Genomic DNA, 19834 nt, shown 5'->3' with positions numbered 1-19834 from the left:
TGCTGCCGCACTCACATTAATCATAGCACAATCGAAAACACGTTCATTATTACCCCGTCAGCATTTTTGGTTTGGAGTTTACGGCGAGATTCTTCTTCAACGTTTGCAATCAGGTTTTCAATGCGTACACTGTATTCTGTCTTTGGTTGCGAGAGAAACGGAAAGATAGTTGTCCATGCAGACCTGTACATTTTGCTCGCAGGCGAGCCACCCAGGCCCACAGGCTTTTAGTACCCCCATCATGATCATGTCTCCCTGGTTTAGCTGGGGGTACCACCCGTTTGGACCCGTTCACGAATTCAACATGCGGTTTTTATTGATTCCAAAGAAAACGAGTGCAAATTTCCCTAAGCAGCGGGCCCTGTAGGCTGCCAGACCTCTAGTTGTCTCACCAGATACGAGTCCTTATCTTCCTGGTCCCACCTGTGGCACATGTTTGGAAAGATGACATTTGACTCAACATATCTTAATGTTTGATTAACCATAGAAAACGAGTGTTGTGAGTGACTTGTCATAAATACCACAGATAATTACTCATCACACCCACAAATCCAATCTATCAAAACGAATCGATCGAAACAGCTGAACCTTTGTTCTCCACACGTTAGTACCAAACCGGCCAAACCCTGGCTGGTGGATAAAAACATAAAACGATTGATATTCATATTGTTTTGACCAAATAGAGTGTTGTTACAAAGGCTTTGTTCCTCCTGCGATCTCAAAATTAGCTGAAACTGTATTTAGATTTTAAATCACTAATATTTCAAAGTTATGCTGGTTGATAAATATAAGAATATTTGTCACTTTTGTTGATAATTATAGTGGGCAATGCAGATTGATTATGACATTTCTTTTAACTTCACCAGTCTATTGTTTCAAATGTTTAATATACATGTACGAATATTCTCGAATATGTTTTTTTTAAATGTTACTGGTGTGAAATAGGTACAGTTATAATTATTTTGTTTCCATCCAAAACTGCTGCGTTTGGCTTTGATGAATGCAACCCCGGATGTGCATCGTGTAACATTTTAAATGTTCCCATATCAATATTTCCATATTTCCATATATATATATATATCCATCGGGATTAGAATATTTCTGAAAATACTTCAAAAAAAGTCATCATTTCTTAGCATCCTTTACTTTTCTCCTTCCAGACACCACATCAGCGGAGAACAGTCGGATCAGTTCGCCAGTGAACCTGTCGTCTGCTAAAGGTGGCCAGGAAGCAGATGGTTCGTTTGTTGATCAGAATGGCAACGCTGCCCTTGAGAAAGGTCAAGAGAGCCGCGGTCATCCAGAGAGGAAGAGGCGCTCCAGTGATGAGCTTAGTGTCGAGGTAGGTCCACAAGATTACTACCAACACTGGTTCATACCATGACCAGTCAGTATTGAATCGTCACCGGAATGAAACATAGGAGAAACTATCATCAACATAGTCAGTTGCATATTAAATATCTAGGCAATGAAGATTGAAATTGCGTCTTTTAACCAGAGGCCTCAGAGCCAAGCAGTTATCTGATGATATACCATATCGCTGCTGGTACGTTGTTCATTGGACTGAACGGATAGGCTAACTGGTCTGTTATCGAAACCCCACTCCCAATCTAATATCTATAGCTACGTGACAATTCTCTTGTTTAATCGCATGCTGCTTTCAGAATCCCGTACGGAAGTTATCACAACTCCGAAAAAATATCAGCCATCTCCCTGCCCTCTACGACATCCATTATCATTTAAATACCAATCTTTATTGGTGAAGTCGCCATTGTCTGAATGAGCAGTCTCAATCGCCCGATGGCTTGAGCCCGGTCTCCCTTAGCGACGGTTTCAGGAACCGCGCCACAGTCACCCTGTGATAATCTGACTAATCAAACCCACCAAACTGCCAACTGCCTTTGTCCATTTGGAGACAAAGGCCTATGGCAAGTCAAACACGCGATATCAAGCTGTTCTTGGCACAGATATTGCCTCTGACACCACTGTGGTGTCATAGGGATTATGAGCCTTGGGCGCAATGTCCTTTTGGAACCCGATATCGTGCTGGTAATTATAAAACAAGGCCTATTGATGATTCTGCAGGATGCTTGGGTTTTTCTATCAGTAACCCTCAGGGTTTCTTCCCTCTTACCGCTGATTTGGTAATTTGGTTATATTCGCCGGCCAACATCGAATTATCTAATAAGGGGCAATTTCCTTGTGACCCCCGCCCATCAATTTGAATAGAAATTAAAAAGATGAGGCGATCTGAAAGTGAAATCAGTTTCGACAGCTGCAGGTCCGCTTAAAGCTGACATACATGCATGCATAAAAACCCTAACGGCCAAGTTAGAAAACACTGACGCCCGTCAGCCATGTTTCAAACGCCCTCAGATTTGATAGACTACCAGGAGGCCGCAGTGGCGCTACCGTATCCACCAAAAGTATGGTATGAGCAGCAGGTCATATGTCTTACCATATGCTGCGCGACCATTGCTAATTGATCAGACAGTTCGTCAATGCACGCATGGTTTTAATACTAGCAAAGCGGGAAATTGTTTTGCATCTTTAAAACTCGAAAAATAGCTGCGTGCTCCTATAATCATAACAGGGTGTCATGTTCATCTCCTGATTATGTATCTTATGAATTCACTTTACCAATACTGTAAAAGGGCATATTTTTAAGGCCATTTTAAAACTGAAAATGGTACAGATGGCTCAAAAGACGCCATTCTGTCAAGCTTGTACGTAAAATCAAAAACTGAAAAATAGGTTCATTCACAACAACGACTTCATGGCGTAGTGGGTAAGACGGCAAGGATTAAGTGGCAAGGGTTTCGAGTTCGAACCCGCTCGAGGAATATTTTTCATTTTTTCGTTACACGAGAGTGTCTCTGTGACCTGTCTCGTCAATGAACTTGTGGTTTGTGCAGTCAAGTGAGACGAGTCGCTGGGTGTCTATCATTTTTCAAGTGCAGTTGGTCGTTTGGTGGTCGGGCGTTTGTGTTTTCTAACTTGGCCGTTAGTGTTTTTATGCATGCATGTCAGCTTCAACAGGAATGTTGACGGCAATACATATTAGCAAGCGACTTTATGGTCGATGATTCGGTGTTTGATGATCGATGTCCTTATTCCGTGAACAGGATTGATTAGCATTTGCAAATCCCACCTAAATGATGAAATAATCCGACTTGTTGGTATCAGTCAATTACCAAAAATGACACAGCTCAAGAACTGAAGCTAGTGCAATAAACGATGTGTATTCTCTTTGCAATGTGATCACCATTGAGCAGTGAGGTGAGTTGTATTCCCCACCCCACTGCTTCCGCCCTCTCTGTTTAATTGTCCTCATGATCATCTTCATGAGAGTATCACTGACGCACTTACAGATATGAACGCTTCTCTGGAGGACCGATTTGGATAATTCCTTCGTCGATTAATTGGAAACTAATTTACGATCCTTGAGGGTAATGATATTAAGGCGTTTAATAAGTTTACGAGGGATAGCTCCACACACATGGCAAAATGTCATTGAGGAGCAGCGCTGGTCGGAGGGAGATACTGACCAATGTTTAGAGCTGGGCGATCATTGGTAAACTAATGCGCTAACCTTACGAATGCCATCAGCTTTATGGCGACTGGAAGCTCTGATTTTCTCCACCTCGTGAAGCTTAACGACAATGCTTTGATGGCCAGGAAGGTTTACTGTTATGTGTTCCCTCAGCATAAACTTGGTTCACACCAAACTCGGTATCTAAATCACATACTGCTCTCCTCAGAACACAAAGGGGGATGTGTTTGCCCTTAGTCTGGTTACTCTAAGGTTTGCCGTATGAATATTATGTTTGACTTGGAGGTCATCAAGGTTTGCTTGTCAATAACCGCCAAAATGTCCAACCAAACATTTGCTCTTAAATTGTCTTCATAATACAATCATATATGTTCACAGGTACAGGCATTTAGCAGTATCGCCAAGCACTATTGATTGGTGAATTGATTCGGCCCAAGACATTTCTTGGAGCTAAATGTATTTTCTTACAGGTCATCCTTATCGACATACAGTGTAAATCATTACCATCGCAACACGTCTGCAGCAAACCAACACTTGAACATGCACTTCAAATTTATGGCCATTTGCTTTTCAGAGTTCAACGCGGGCAAGTGAGAGTGGTCTGTTAGATGATGGTTGTAAAGATGATGATGACGATAATGATGATGATGATGATGACAAGATGCCATCGAAAGACTATGACCCGGAGAGACTTAAAGCGTTTAATGTAAGTAGTGGAGCCAGTGCATGGGAATGTGGTGAAGTCTGACATCAAATTAACTTAATTGTATTATTACAAACACTGTATGATATCAAATATTGCAACAAAACATGACGCCTACAATACACTCAGATACAATACATGATTACTTTGTATGTGCGCCACTGTTGAAAATTATTGTCGCAAATGAGGAAGATAAAACCTAACCGACTAAAAAAACCATTTTTAAGGATTTAACTTGCACTAATAACACAACTGACAGCGCCATTGGCATTGTTATTGTTACAATGCAACTAATGATACTAGAAATATAAGAAATACGATAATTGGAAAAGCCATTCTAGTCACGACAATGCCCGTTATAAGACTGTATCACTTTGCGGAAAAAAGCATTACGTCTCATTTTCGATAGCAAAAAGCATGGCATCCCATCTAATATACTAATGCTATAGGTGCAGTTTTCTTTTATGAGTGCGCCCATTACCATAGTTATGATATGATGGCAATATTAAACATCTGTGACTTGGAGTTTTTTTAATTTCTTTTTGAATGCGAGTGTATTGAAGCCGACATGCCCGAGCTGGTGGGGTTAGCGGAGCATTATGTGACATGTCCTCATGATGCACGCTGGTTTGGTTGTGAATCCGGAAATTAAAATCACATTAGAGTATACGTGGCAGATATTTACTTACAAAATTAAGTTTCTACATAAGTCAGTAGTCAATTATAAAGCAATATCGAGGAATTTAATGTAAATTTTCCTATGTCAGTTACTAATTGGGACAAAGAGCAACAAATGGTGTCTGTCATGTGGCAATGAGATGGCTTGACTTATCACGATGTTTGATGGCAGTAAGCTGCGTTGCAGGTCTGGGTGGCCGGGGTGTGGCTCAGTGGTGGTGTAAGAGTTACTGCCCCCTGGGGATGCTTACAGTTTAATCCAAGCCGTTTTAAAAAAAACAATAGGAGCCAGACTGCAATGAACTCTTCTTGCTGATCTGTACTTTTACCTTGGGCTTGCCATTACATGAGGTGGAACACGTTTTGACATGCAATAATGTTGGAGTGCTTCCCTTTCACTTCAGATGTTCGTACGATTATTCGTCGATGAAAACCTGGACCGAGTCGTGCCAATCTCTAAACAACCAAAAGACAAAATCCAAGCCATTCTGGAAGCGTGTCATCGCCAGTTCCCCGAGTTCCAAGAACGGTCAAGGAAACGTATTCGAACATATCTGAAATCCTGCAGGAGACTGAGGAGATCAAAGGACCAAAATGGCTGGGACCAGGTTGGTTTTCATTTCAACAGTTTCTAAAATATTCCAATTTATTACCTTTACCATTTTGGTTGCAGGAGGATTGTTTGTCTGTTTTTGCTTTTACATGTACTGCCATTTGTCTTTACCCTTATATGCCTTGAAAGTTTGAAGATTACATAAAGAAGGGGAAGGGCAAATTCGTGATGCTATTGTATCCGGCGTTGATGAGGGCTTCATCGAACAGTAGTGCTATCTGGTGCCGGCCGGCTGAACTTAATCATATCTCGGCGAGCAGGGAGACACATTTTTCATCAAAATCAATGACCAAAGGTTACTTGTATCAAGAATGAACAAAGACACGTACTTGTTGATACAAAATAATGTCAGCCAGTCGCCGTTCCTAGATTGACAGGGTTTTGAATCATGGACTTGGAACGTGGTCTTTATGAATTCCTGCTTGTCCTAAGAGTAAATACAAGGTGACAAGCAAGAGTCATATGACTATTGGCCATGTTACACTTGCTTCATCTTGTGCAAGCTCTTATTTAGGCCTAATGTTCATATAGCATTGATGATTGACAAGACAGAGACGAAAGGGAAAAGACAAAAGTGCGCCTTGATTCAAACTTGACCTCGGCTACCACAGCTTCTTTCATGCAATCAACAACAAGTTGGGGTCTACAACATCCCATCATTTTTTTACACTTTTTTGTTTTATAGAAAAAAATGATGGTATTGGTAGGCCTACAAGAATCTGGCAACTCTACTTGGAATACTAATCAGAAGAAGGTTAGCTTTAAAACCTTTACAACAGGCCCAACGCTGCGTCAAACAAGTGATTCTTGTCTGCTATCTATGCTATGTTATCTGTAAAGGGGCTTTCTGCTGAACATCTTCGATTTATTTCAGTGAAAATGTCATACTTTCTCGGTGGTGGGTGGTGGTAGCTTTAAAGTATTAAAGGTCAAGTGGGTGGGAGAATGTGCCCTCCTTGAAGTACCAGTGAGGACACCGTGGCGCCACTCCTTTTAAAGGAGGACACATTTTCCGATACATCTCGTACTTCCAATAACGTGCAATATTAATGGCCAATTCTATATTGTTTTATTTGGCCGTTTGTGGTCATTATCTCTCCACAGTTTTGTTCTACAATATTTTCACTGATAATCAATCAGATTGTCTGCGGCAGATTCCCTCTCGAAGGTGATTGTATATGTTGAGCCACTAAGGACTGAAGAACTGGTGAAGACTGCTGAACTAGTGGGTTCATGACATCTGAAAGTGGGATTCGCCACTGTTGACATTTAGGGTCATTTGTTTTGTTTTATTCTGTGGTCCGCAATCAGTCCTTGGTGGGTCCATGTCATCAGTGTACATGTCCATCTATATTGCTCGATATTTTATTGTCCTGTAAGTTCTGAAAGAAAGTATGTCGGTTTGTGATTCGGTAACTGATATTAATTGTCCCTGTGTGTTTGCTGGAGTTGATTATGTGATGTTACTGTTAACCCTTGGTAATAATCCTACCATGAAAATAGTACCAAGTATACCTATACGAAGGTGGGAAAAGAAATTTGAAATAATCTTGAAAAGTTGGCCAGTTTTTGTACCTTTCAACACAAGCTATCCATAACAGATCCTTAAAGGGGAAAGGGTATTGTTCATTTCCTTACAGGGAAAATAGTTTTAACTGTGTTTTCTTGGTCAAAATGCCCCCCTGAAAGAGATGTCTGAACTGTCATATTCTACTCGAGGTGTTACTTCATGTGTGTCCCTGTTTGTTGCAGTTACGGCCCACACCACCTCACCTGACGTCCGCAGCAGCAGAAGGCCTTCTCGCCCAGGCTTGCGACAATGAGAGTCAGAACGCCAAGCGCATGAGAATGGGACTAGAACCAAATGCAGTAAGTCAACGCCTGTTACCAAGAATAACAAGACAAAGAATTTGGAAGTTCAGAAAGTCAAGATACTTGAATGAGATGACCGCCCCTGGGTCGTTAGCCAGGGCGTTCTCTTAGCCCATTCCTTACTCTCCCTTTTACACCTCGTAGGCCTACTTTGCTTGAGGGCAGTTTGTTTGGATGTTTCCGTGGTAACCAAGCCTAAAATCGTCCCTGTTTGAATACTTTTGGTAAACACACTTGACGCTCCTATATCATGTAATATATAATCCGCTTTGGTCCCGATCATCAATTAACACGTCAAGTACATGTACGTCATCTTTACCCAACTTTTGGAAGCGATTTGGGGGATCATTGTCTCATTCATATTTCTGACTCCGAGAGAAGCGAGTGGTAATCACAATCCAGTCTTCGTCTATATAGTTAATCAAGGTCAATTGTTGGTTTTAAACCTATCCGCCCATTTGGATTACCTCTTTCTTCCAACATGTTCCACTTCAGATTTTTGTTTTACTTGAATTCTATTTAGCATTTTTGGTTAGGTTTTGTTGTATGTCTAGATATTTTTCTTTAGTTTGCCTTATTCTAATTTCAGCATTTATCTTTCCAGACAAACGCCATGCCTCCCCCGACAACCAACAACTCATCATCATCCTCGGCATCATCACACCAGACCTCCACGCCCCAGGCAGCTCCTCAACCCAGTCCAAGCCCTCATTCACAATCATCTACGCCACAACCAGCGCCAATAGAGAGACCGGCCATCTCAACCGCAGACTTCGTTCGTGCCCACGCTCCGCCCACGGCATTCCGGCCGCCACATGAACTCCCGCAGCCCTTCTTTACCAATGGGAATGGCTTGTTCAGACCTGGGTTTGCTGGCTACCAGCACCCGGCGCATCACCATCCTCCAGCTGTCGTGCAACCATCTCAGATATCGTCACACGTACAGAACGGTAAGCCAAGTAGTCCATATTGAATTAGCCTTGTTTGAAACAAAAGAAGAAACTTCAGAGATTTGTCAGAACGACATCGTTCGGGAAATACAATTGCTGGATATATCATGTTTATATTAACTAAGACAATTACTTGGAAGTCAAATAATGGTCAGAACGAAGACAAACACTTTTCTATAGCATATTTGGTGGATGGAATTTCCGTGAACATACCCTTTTTGTTCTCATTTTTTCAAGACATTTCTTTATTTTTTGCACAACACTCTTATATCCTACCTCCTTGTTAGAACATGCTAATTACACCAGCCTATAGCCAGATGCAACTTCAGGGACATCTTCCAAGTAGTACCGTATCTATTGGCAATTGGTGCCACCCATATGGAATCAAGTTTTCTAATCGACCTGAACATTAGGCTAGTAGTAAAATACTCGTAGATGACCGCGAAAAGTCTGTCAGCAGCCACCGTCACCTGTAATAGCAGCACTAGTTCCATATGTATTTCACTGAGACAGGTGCTGCCATTGTTAGGTCGTGCTGGCTCCTGATAGATTTGACAGTAGTTTGCATGTCTCCAGTCACTGCTTTCCATGTCTCCTCTCCTAGTCACCCCTCTAAAGTGCCGGCATTTCTTCTTCTCTTTCTCTTTGCGGTAGGTCCTACAGATCTTAGCCTCAAAGGACAGACCAAGAGTTCCAAAAATCAACTAAACCCGACCGAAGTAGCCACAATCAAACAGCTGATAGCTGGTTACAGGGAGTCTGCTGCGTTCCTTTATCGATCAGCTGACGAACTCGAGCAATTACTTCTTCAGAATAACTGACCAGAATCATGAGAATTATAACTGACCAATCACAGCCTAATGCAAATATGACGTGTCGCATGTGAGCCCTGCTGTTATAGCGCACGGACTTGGATTCCTGGTGGAAGGGGCCTGGACTTGGTGGCGAGGGCAGCTCTTGAGATCAGTTTCAACATACCCGAGTGCACCTGTTGTGACTATGTCCTTGTCTCATGTGTCCCTCCTATCAACACAAGGACTTTGTATTCTGGAGAGAGACCTTGCCCAGAGGGAGAGCGATCCCAGTTAGCCCATTTCAACCCTACAGTTTATGCTCCTTTGCACTTGTATTTTTGGATGTCAGGGACTGAGACAGGACTAAATGTGTCACAGTTTAATCTCATGGTGAAGATATTGTTACCGCAGCCATGACATGCACAGCACACGTGGATTATTGTGGTGTTTATTTGTTTAAGTGTGGATAAAAACGACCATAAAGGAAGCAACTCTGCTTGGATTAATGCTCGTTTAACTCTCAGTTATTTTTGGAAGTGTCTCACGGAGCACCAGATGAAGATAAAGACTACAGCTTGGATGTATGCCGGGAATAGACTTGATTTATCACAGACATTCGCCATTGCAGGAATTGCTGTCATTTGGATGGAAGAAAGAGCTCCTGACCGAGTTAGGAGTACAGTCGAAACGGATCTTGATGGGATTTCCCTTTGCAATCTTCCATGATTCAGCTTCTTGCCAAGACCAAGACATACCTAACATATGACCCATGTATAGGGCCTTTATTCAGGTTAACCCAAGCTACCCTCATTTCCGTAACTTTTAGATCTGCTGTTCGTGACTGGTTATTAGCCATTTGAAAAGTGCTTCACAAAAGACACAGCCAAACCCTTAGCTCTACTCATAACAGAAATAATACAACAAATCTGTTATGGTACTTGTGTTTAACAAAGAAATTCACGGTGTTCAAAACAGAAATTCTCGTCAGCTGGAATGGTGCTAACAGATAAATTAATATTTCGCCAAATCGTTATTTTTACGTTTTCTTGCCTTCAAAGTCAACTGAGCTTGGGTGCAGTCTTTACTTCTAGTCTTTTAAGAGTCGAAGAATGTGTCTTCACAAGACACACCAAGATCCTCTTCTTGAAGATAATGAATGACAATACAGCCTAAATATGGTTGGGTGGTGTACCGGTAGCCGATAACAGTGATCTAGTCTGAATAAGCCTCTGAAATGACTGTCAAGTCTTCAGCCGTCTCAACCAGGTAACCTCGACCCTATCCGCCGCGCAGCGGAGGGTCGAGGAAGCTTCGTTGATTTAACCGAGGCGAGCCATACATTTTCAGTGCATACAGTGGATGGACTGTCATACCGAGCGCTCTGGTATTGCAGGTTATTCACTTGGGTCGAGGTTAGCCACGTGCTTACGCCCCTGAATCGAGATCATGACGAGTGAATAACCGTCAGGTACCAGTCTCTGCAATGAGTGAATGGAGAAGACTGGTGAAAGACATACTGATGTAATCAGTGGTTTTAAATATACTCCGCCTCTCGATATTTCAAACGAGGTAGGAGTATAGCAAAAACCGGATCTCCGGATGGGCGAGTGTACAAGCAGGACAGGTGCTGCCACCACAAGTCACATAAATTAACTACTACATGTAAAAAGTCCTGATGACTCCTGGCCGTTGTTACAGTGCATGTCATTTCGTTTCCATAGCAGCAATAATGCCCGCTCATCACCCATGAAGCCTTGCCTCCTAATAATCATCTAGAACATTCCAAAACAGATTCGCACTTTAATTTCATAACTAAAACGTGGGGAACTTTTTATATTCTCAGAATCTGCGTTGTGTGGACACACATAGTCAAGACATGATATTTTCAAGCAAATACCTATAGATGCATTTGTATTATAACATTTATATCTGTGAGATAGAGTTGGAAATGGTGTTTATGTAGGTTTGTACTATTCATGGTTTCATTTTCAGAACTTGAACAACGATTACATTGGTTTGCATTTCCACGTTTATTTTGTATAAGACTTTGTGCTTGTCATGTCCTCTGTCTGCTCCAGGAGTCACCTTGGTTAGGCTTTGTCAGAGAAAGTCACCGACATTGGATATTTCCATGTTATTTGTAACCTTTTCTACTGCAAGTGTCAGTTGGCATTTCAAGTAGAGTAATCCTCAACGGTATTTGAGAGTCACTGTTGACGGGAACCAGCAGAATTTATTATTTTCAAAGTTAGGCAAATATATTTCATGTTGATATTTTGTTCCATAGTGGTGTCTGGTGATGGTACGCCAGTTTAAATTGCTAGAACGTTAACCCTTAAGGACTAAAGACAATTTCTTTCACCAAAAGAACACATGTTGGCAAAAAGCGACTTTATGGTAAACTTGCTTTAAATCTAAGTGCAACGTGGTGATCACGGGAGACGTTCAGAGGTTCTATTATGTCGCCTTGAAAGAGTTGTCTTTAGTCTTTGATGGGTAAACCAGTGTCTTTATGTGCATGTAGCATCCCTTTTCTTTTGTGGTCGACGGCATGTACCTTTCAGTGTTTATTATACCACTCGAGTGTGAAAACTAGTCAAGCGTCAGTGATCTCGAAGTCTTACCAAAGGTGTAGAACTGAGTGAGGTCTCATTCTTTCTTGTATTGTAATTAGCTGTAGCATGGTTAAGGCTTTGTAAGATAATTATGGAAGAGGGGAAGAAATAATGGTGATGAAAGGTGGGCAGTTTGTTTTCCTGGGTTTTGGCTAAAGGGCTTGGCCAAGGTTGCTTGAGGGGCAGTTGTTTGGCCCGAGAAAAAAGGCATTTTTTTCCAGATATCAATGGAATTTCGTACCTTACCTCTATGGGAAAGAAGTCGTTTTCATCAGAAAAGTTGACAATTGCTGGACTTACTTCTCTGTTATTTCTTCCCCTTTTATAAGTGTTTATGGTGTAAGGGCCACTCCTCAGTGTTGAAAGATAATGGGTGATCAAAAATGCTACATTATGACAGATGCTGCTAGTGCACAATGACCTTTACTGGATGTGGAGAAGTCATGTTTGAATTTGAAAGCTACGATAACCATGGCATTTGTAATAAAATATTTTCTTTAAATTTCTTTAACAGGTCTTTCACAAAACTATCATTTGTACAAAATTGTTCCATCATTTAAACGAAAACGTATTTTGTATGAAGAATTTTTCAAACGAATTGACAATTTGAAGTAGTTTTATACCCAATCTGTGTATAAAGTGTACAGAGTGTTGACGTATGTGGTTTGTGGTTTGTGGCATTAGCAATGGCATGTGGGGTCCTGGGATGTTTTTCATGATTTTATAAAGTACTGCATACTTAATCTCGACGTAATAGTGTGGGTAAAGAATACTTTGCTAAGATGCTTTAGTTATCTCTTTGAGACTTCATGCAGAGAAAGGAAGATAGATTCCGGATTCCAAAAACTAAAATGCTCATCAAAGATAGCTATTTTGAGAACGAAATATATATTGATTGAGATTTTTGCTGCGAGGTGGTACTGCAATTTCTATCAAGAAACGTCTGCATTGAAGGTAGCAGCCCGAATTCCGGGCACATTTCATTTTAGGACAGGCACTGCCCTCTATCTGGTGTGACGGCTCCTGAGAGATGTTACAGTACCGAACCGGTTCCCATGACATTAAACTTTCGAATGTTATTGAGATTTGTTTCTCTGTCAGTTGGATTATGAACTTGCGGCGATTTAAGGTTTATAATAATTGATTATATTAAAGGTATAATCACAGATGTAGGACTATCAGATTGTGGGGTTTAGATATCTGCCTGGTTGTGATCTCAGGCAATCAAACAGTGTCTCCATTATTGTTCAGAAAGTGTATTCTATCTCTCCCTCCATAGATTGAGCTTCATATTCTCAAATCACAGACTGTCCTTTGTAAACATATTCGATTTTCAACAACTTGCTTTCAAAACAGCCTTTCAAACAGAGCAATACATGTCTTGTATCACAGCGTTAAATTCTTTACTTCATTCTTCAATCATGGAAGAAAGTCTTTATATTCTGCCGATTCTAAACTATCAATATGTGAACTCTTTATTTTGGAGTCTCCCCCAAGTGTACATGTAAATACTGTATAGCAGAATAGTATTTTAGAAGATAGTACTGCTTTGATATGAACCATTACCTCATAACGAGAGTGATTTATTGCAGGCCTGTTTTGTATACATTGTGTACATTAATCAATTTGAAGCCTGGCTTTTTCTTAGCGATTTCCTTTGAAAAGTGAACGTGTCCTTTCAGTCACAAGATCATTACATAAGAAGTAATATGACTTGATCACCACTAGTGCTGGGGAAGTGCAATATGGTGACTGGGGAACTGTGCAATCGTCTTCATGGTCACAGATGTAGGTCCTTGTAAAAGACGGCAAGTCTTGTTCTCTTGTCTCCCGACCGCGAAACGTGGTGTCGGGACAACCTGGTGCAGGTGATCTGTTTATTATGTTGTTTGTGGAGGTTTTATTATTAAAGTGTAGAGTTTTTATTCTGTAGACTGTACCGCATAAAATTGAATATCTCTCCTTAGAGCAGACGGGAAGAGGCTGAAGCACCCATTGTAGATCTGGAGGTGTGTGGAGATTGTAACATTTCTTCCTTATTTGGTTGGATTTGCTTCAAGTGCCTGGGCCAAGCCATTCAAGAGAGGGCATGCTTGAGCCTCTTCCTTCCCCTGCCCACGACTAGTTTACTGACACACTGCCAGAGGTACGACTGTCCTCACCAATTAGACTAGAACAGGCCTCTCGTGCCAAGACACGGCCAACATAGCATTAGTCTCTGGCCTCACCAATCATTTGTTGTTTAAGTGTTCCACTATTTATTTCAATGTGCTTAATATTTGGTTGAGAGAGAGAGAGTATTTATATGAATCACAAGCTATAGAATTATGTAATGACGCGAAATGCCATGGATGTCATATTTATTGTCAAACCTCAATAAATGTTACTTTTCGAAATAGGCCATTGTTCATTACATTCTTTTGTTCTTTCTTCACGAGAGTATCAGCCCAGCAGTTGACCTACAAGGCCAACCCCATGGACCAGACAGCCGAAGATTTGCAGCACTGGGTTCAGAGACACATGCACCTCTGCCAGGACCTCTGTGGTCTGTAAGGCAGCCATATCCTGAAATGTCCCTATTTGTCTGGTTGTGACAACCTTCACCGTGTTGGTGACAAATGACGGTCACCACCAAACTGAATCAGACCTAATAGCCCCATCTTGTTGCCTACAGAGTGAGAGAGATAAAACAGTCACAATCAGACTGAATCGGACCTAATAGCCCCATCTTGTTGCCTACAGAGTGAGAGAGATAAAACAGTTATAATCAGACTGAATCGGACCTAATAGTTCCACCATGTCACCAAAACAATGGGAGATCGAGGTGTGACAGCCACAATCAGGCCCAATCGGTACCGTCTGCTCCATCCTTCGGGTGGATTCCAAGAGAATCAACATCCACTGGCAAAATCTCTTCAAATCTCTAACTTTAGGAGTGTGTCAGCTCCACAGTGTCGCCGACTTGTTGAAAGAGATGTGACACAACCAGACCGATTCGGTCCTGGGAGCCCAAGAGTGTCGCTGACGCAGTGAGAGGACGACGCAGTCACAACGACACTGATAGGAAGTGGCTGCCTCACCATTATTTCGCCGACAAGGTTAGAGAGTTGAGACAGCAGCAACTGCACCAAATGGGAACTGGTTGCCCCGCCCCGTCTTCCCGACACAGCCAAAGGGATGAGAAAGTCTTAACCAGACCATGCCAACACAGTGAGCGAAGTGAGACAATCACACGTGTTGGCAAGACGATGGGGGAGCCAGGCCTAAATCGGTCTAGTTGTTGCTGTATCGCCTCTCTCCCGACTGAGAACGATCATTGTGCGCATTCGTACGATGGCGCCACTTGTGGTGTTGACAAGTCTGTGGCGATGCCAGGACCGATTTGGTCTGGTTGTGACCTTTCCAACTCTCCTAACATGTCGGGAAGGCAGGCACCATTCGGGTTGTGACTGTCCCATCTCTCTATCCAATGAGGTTCTAGTTTCATTGGTCTTTGATGCAGCCATGTGTTCCCTTCGTCTGGATGTGACACGCGTTTGATAGGTGGTGGGACAGCCAGGCCCGGCCCGATTCGGTCTGTTTGTGACTATCCCAATTCTTTCTCTATCTCTGCAAAGACAGCAAGACAGCAGGCCCCATTCGGTCTGATAGTGACTGTCTCATTTATTTCTCTCGACCGGATGGTAGAGCAGATCCCATTCCCAGTCTTGTTGTCACTGATCTATCTCACCGTGTTGGCATGACAGTGGGGCAGTCTATTCGGGTCGATTCGGTCTGGCTGTGACTGTCTCATCTATCTCATCGTGTCGGCAGATCTATAATGAGCTCCCAGGGCTGATTGGGTCTGGTTGAGATGGTCACATCTCTCAAACTCTATCGGCGACATAGTGAAGCTGCCAGGTCCGATTCGGTCTGGCTGTGACTGTCGTATATCGCTCACTGCGTTGAGAAGACGCCGTAGCTGGGACGATCGATTTGGTCTAGTTGAGGCTGTTGAGCCGGTCACAATTGCAGCTAGACAGACCTGACTTCCTCACCCTGTCGCCATCCCGGTGCCACTGTCACATCCGGACCAGTATCTGGCTGCCTCACTGCGTCTCCAACACGAGTGAGAGAGCAACAGAACCGAATCGACCCTGTGAGTGTCACCATGACACAGACACAGTGAAGTAGACGAGACAGTAACAACCAGACCAAATCGGACGGGACAGCCGTGGTCTCCGTATATTACCATGTGAGAGAACATTGACAGCCGCAACCAGGCCAAATGGCTGTCCCTCCGTCCTGCAAACATGGTGGGAGAGACGAGACTGAGACCTTGAGATGAGATGAGATGTAACCTTGTAGCTCCACCATGTCAACGAAACGACAAGTCGTGTTGGTGACACAGTTATTAAGGTGGAAGCGAGGTGCTCCTCGATCTGACTGAGGCAGCCTAGCTCTCCTTGGTCTGGTTGTGGTAGCCTCACCATGTTGGCACAGAGCCATGTTATGGTTGTGATAACCACATCTTAGAGCCACCAGTGTCTCCATGGCCTGTCTGTTACAGCCAGGGTGTTCCAGGTTCTCTTTGGTGGGGTTATGTTGGTGAGACAGTGAGGCAGCAAGTTCTCCATCCTGGTTGTGACAGCCTCATCAAGTTGGCAAAACCAGGTTCACCATGTTGGCCACACAGTAAGGGCTCCCAGTTCTCCATGGTCCAGGCTTCTCGGTTGTCTCTGGCCTTGTTGTGACAATTTCACCCCGGACAGGGTGGTAGATGATAAGACTGCCATTGAAAAGGTGTGGCCACCTATAATGTATTCCAGAAACTAAGTAAGAACACAGAAATATATTTTAAATACAATACATCTTCAATCTTTATTCTGTCTGTCAAGTTGTTTTCACAACATTTCATTGCATAGGTCACAAAAATAGATTTATCCCATTCCTCAGGAATCTAATCAATCCACAACTGCTTCAAATCATAGGCCAAAACAAAGATACAGGCTGCTAAACAAACATAAGATTTGATAGGTTGGCTTACAAGCATAATATGGCATGAAACAAGAAATGAGCTATAGCAACCATCAACTATGGCAGGGTGTTTCGTACAAGCATTAAGTGAGCAGTCATTTCTACCTGTTATACACACAGTGGCAGTTATAAAGTCTAACCAGCCCTCATGCACAAGATGTCAACTTGAACTGAATACTGTTATCACTAAATAGTCATGATTCCTATGGAAAACATCGATTAAACCGCATGGAGCTCACACGCAATTTACTGTCAACAACAAGATGCAGGAATAATGAATACATGGGCGAGCGAAAATAACATGATTAGGAAAGCGGGTCTTCCAATGGTTTCCTACTGTTGTATTTGCACAGGTTACAAACGTAATAAGTCCTGAATTTGCCTTCTAACGTCCGGATCCTTTATTCTAACACTGCTTCACAAAATTATACACACCAAAGTCATAATTGATAAAATAGTTCGTCGGGATGACGATTCGTGCACGTGATTATAAAATACTCGGGAGACTGGAATAACTCTCTATCGCTCTCTTCTCTCTTTCTCTCTCTCTCTCTGCCGAGAGCGTGCGGACAGCTGTTTTGTATTCACGCGCAGCTTTGTCTGCACCAATCAGGGGGCAACGTTGATGCGTCTCCATCCAATGAGGAGCCGCATCAATGCTGACGTAATTGATCACGCTGGGGAGAATGGAGGATTAAAAGTAGACCGTGGGAATTTTCACAGGTATCTTATCTGATACCCAATTCCAATAATCTCGCACACTTAATTCCAAGAATTACACATTACAGTGCTACTCATAAGAAAGGTTTTACAATTACTATACAACATCCCGCGGAACTGGTAAAATATTTTACGAAGTTAAAATATTTTTTTTTTTTTAAAAACAATTAGAGGAATATGACTTTGGCTTAACACATAGTATTGTTGAATGGGGTACAATCAATGATAATAAGGCTTTAAACGAGGTGTTCATGCAGCGAATGAACTTAAATTACATCATATGGTTCGGGGTTCCCAACAGTGTTCAGCCAGCGGCCGAACTTAGTTACAATATATGTATTTTGTTCCACTTACTAATGAATGACCACTTCATTCATGACAAAGTATGAGCATAAGGTTACAATATAATTATACATTGAATCATTAATCTCATGCTAAACAGCATGTTAAAATATGCAATGATACAATGAAGTGTCAAAACCTCTGCTGGGAATATTGCGAAACTGACTGGACCGGTCGACAAGGCATCTGAAAACTGTGGAAAATAAAGTTTAACTCGAAGAACTTCTGGATGACACGCGTATTTACAAAACCTCAACGAAAAAAAAATGTTGTTGTCACAAAAGTATCCAAATTGCTTAAATCATACACTATTGTGTGAGCTGTCTCGAAACAGCAATTGCCACAAGCACTGCTTGGAGACAGAAACCCATCACGAAAATAAATCAGTCCCAAGACTGATGAGAGTTGGCTTTGCTAACATGTAGCCGTACAAACATCCAATAAAATAGAGTATTGATAAGAAAATACTCAAACTGGAAAACTGTTCAATAGACAGATTACTGTTGCACAAAGCTTCATTGAAGACAAGTAGAAAAAAATATCACATCTATAGCTAATAGATGTTTCTACAATTATCCAACTAACAACTCACTAGCTTTTATAAAAATAGCAATGAGGATGAAATAATTATTCTCGTAAAGATTTGTTTTGATAAGCAATATAGCAACGTCTTGTTGTAAACACCAAATGACATCATTACCATAACAACGACAACAAGAAACCACTTGAGATGTTTTAAATACAAACCATATTCTCAATAAATTGTCGTCTAATCACTTTTCTCTTGGCTTTTCGCCAAAATATTTGACTTATCATGAATGGTCTTATCTTTGAACATTTTTAACGGGTTGGGACACCCTGTACATCTTATATCCTTGGCACTTAACACAAACTGGACAATGCTGACAACATGTGGTTCAAATTGAGGTGACCACCAATAGCTAAACTGTTTCTGCCCAAAAGGCACAGAGAGCAAGAGTTCTAGGCATCCATTTTTGAAACGCGCCCGTTTCAAAGTGGTGTAATCAAACTCTGAGGGAGATTGCCAAGTGAGCCGAGACAAATCATCCTGTTGCTTAGTGGACAACACAGAGGGAGCAATCATGCCATGGTTACCCTCGGCATGAGACAAATGAATATTGAAATCACAAAGTTCAGCCTGTGAGGCATAGATGTCGCCTCTATAGGTGGTGGATTCATGAGCGGAACCTGTCTCATCAGTGAAATCCAAAGCATAAGCAGCATGCACAGCTTTCTCATCCTGTGCCTTGTCTGCCTTATGAAGCAAGTTTTGCAACTGCTGGAGATGGGCTACATTTTTCTGACCTGTGGCCCTCAAAAATGCTGGTTTCAACCTTGCAAAATTGAAGATATCAGGAATGATGTTTCCCTTCAAATCTGCTATAATATAGTGTGTCCTATCCAAAACCTGGTGTATAACAAATGGGCCAACCCACGACTGACCATGTTCTGGTAAGTATAACAGTTTCTCCACACATGATTGGGTTTGTGGCAGAAATAACAGACAATGTTGGAGGTGGCACGACGGGGAGAGTTACCAGAACGAGAAATACCATAGGAACCCTGAGAACGACGACTGTCCCTACATGGGGATCTACTGGATACACGATGACTATAACGATAACGGTCTCTAGCCGGACTACGACTAGGACGTCTAGACTGATGACTCACAGGAGATGGCGAACTTGAACGGTAGTTCGAGCTATATGTACGAGCACCAGTATCAGAGTTGGACTGTGGTTGACTAAAATGAACCTGAGGTTGAGTCCTGACCTCTATAGACAAATCTTGCACTTCTGTGCGAAGAGCAGCAAGTTGCTCAGTAAGCCTGTCAACTGCACAAGCACTACTGTTAGTGGATGCACTAGCACTAGCAGTGGTCACATGGACCTGATCAGTGATAAATGATACCTGCTTATTAGCAGTAGTTGGCCTGTCTGGCTCAGAAAAATCTAAA

General features: G+C 42.2%; 1 protein-coding gene across 5 annotated transcripts in view; it reads left to right on the top strand.

Annotated features, from left to right (window-relative positions):
- LOC135485975 (nucleolar protein 4-like) overlaps window positions 1-14191 on the top strand; it is a 104606-nt gene extending 90415 nt beyond the window's left edge. Inside the window, exons 6-12 of one of the 5 annotated variants that reach the window (XM_064768409.1) lie at window positions 1161-1342; window positions 4128-4259; window positions 5339-5542; window positions 6233-6301; window positions 7300-7416; window positions 8009-8369; window positions 9033-14191. In XM_064768409.1, coding sequence (XP_064624479.1) covers window positions 1161-1342; window positions 4128-4259; window positions 5339-5542; window positions 6233-6301; window positions 7300-7416; window positions 8009-8369; window positions 9033-9190 — 1223 coding nt within the window. In that variant the 3' untranslated portion in view covers window positions 9191-14191. Of the gene's footprint in view, window positions 1-1160; window positions 1343-4127; window positions 4260-5338; window positions 5543-6232; window positions 6302-7299; window positions 7417-8008; window positions 8370-9023 lie in introns of all 5 variants that reach the window. The other 4 variants (XM_064768408.1, XM_064768410.1, XM_064768413.1 and 1 more) reach the window with 4 other exon arrangements.
- The last annotated feature ends 5643 nt before the right edge of the window (window positions 14192-19834 follow it).

Source organism: Lineus longissimus, chromosome 4, assembly GCF_910592395.1.
Source record: "Lineus longissimus chromosome 4, tnLinLong1.2, whole genome shotgun sequence".
In the NCBI taxonomy this organism is placed as follows: domain Eukaryota; kingdom Metazoa; phylum Nemertea; class Pilidiophora; order Heteronemertea; family Lineidae; genus Lineus; species Lineus longissimus.
This window is presented reverse-complemented; position numbering and strand designations above follow the sequence as displayed.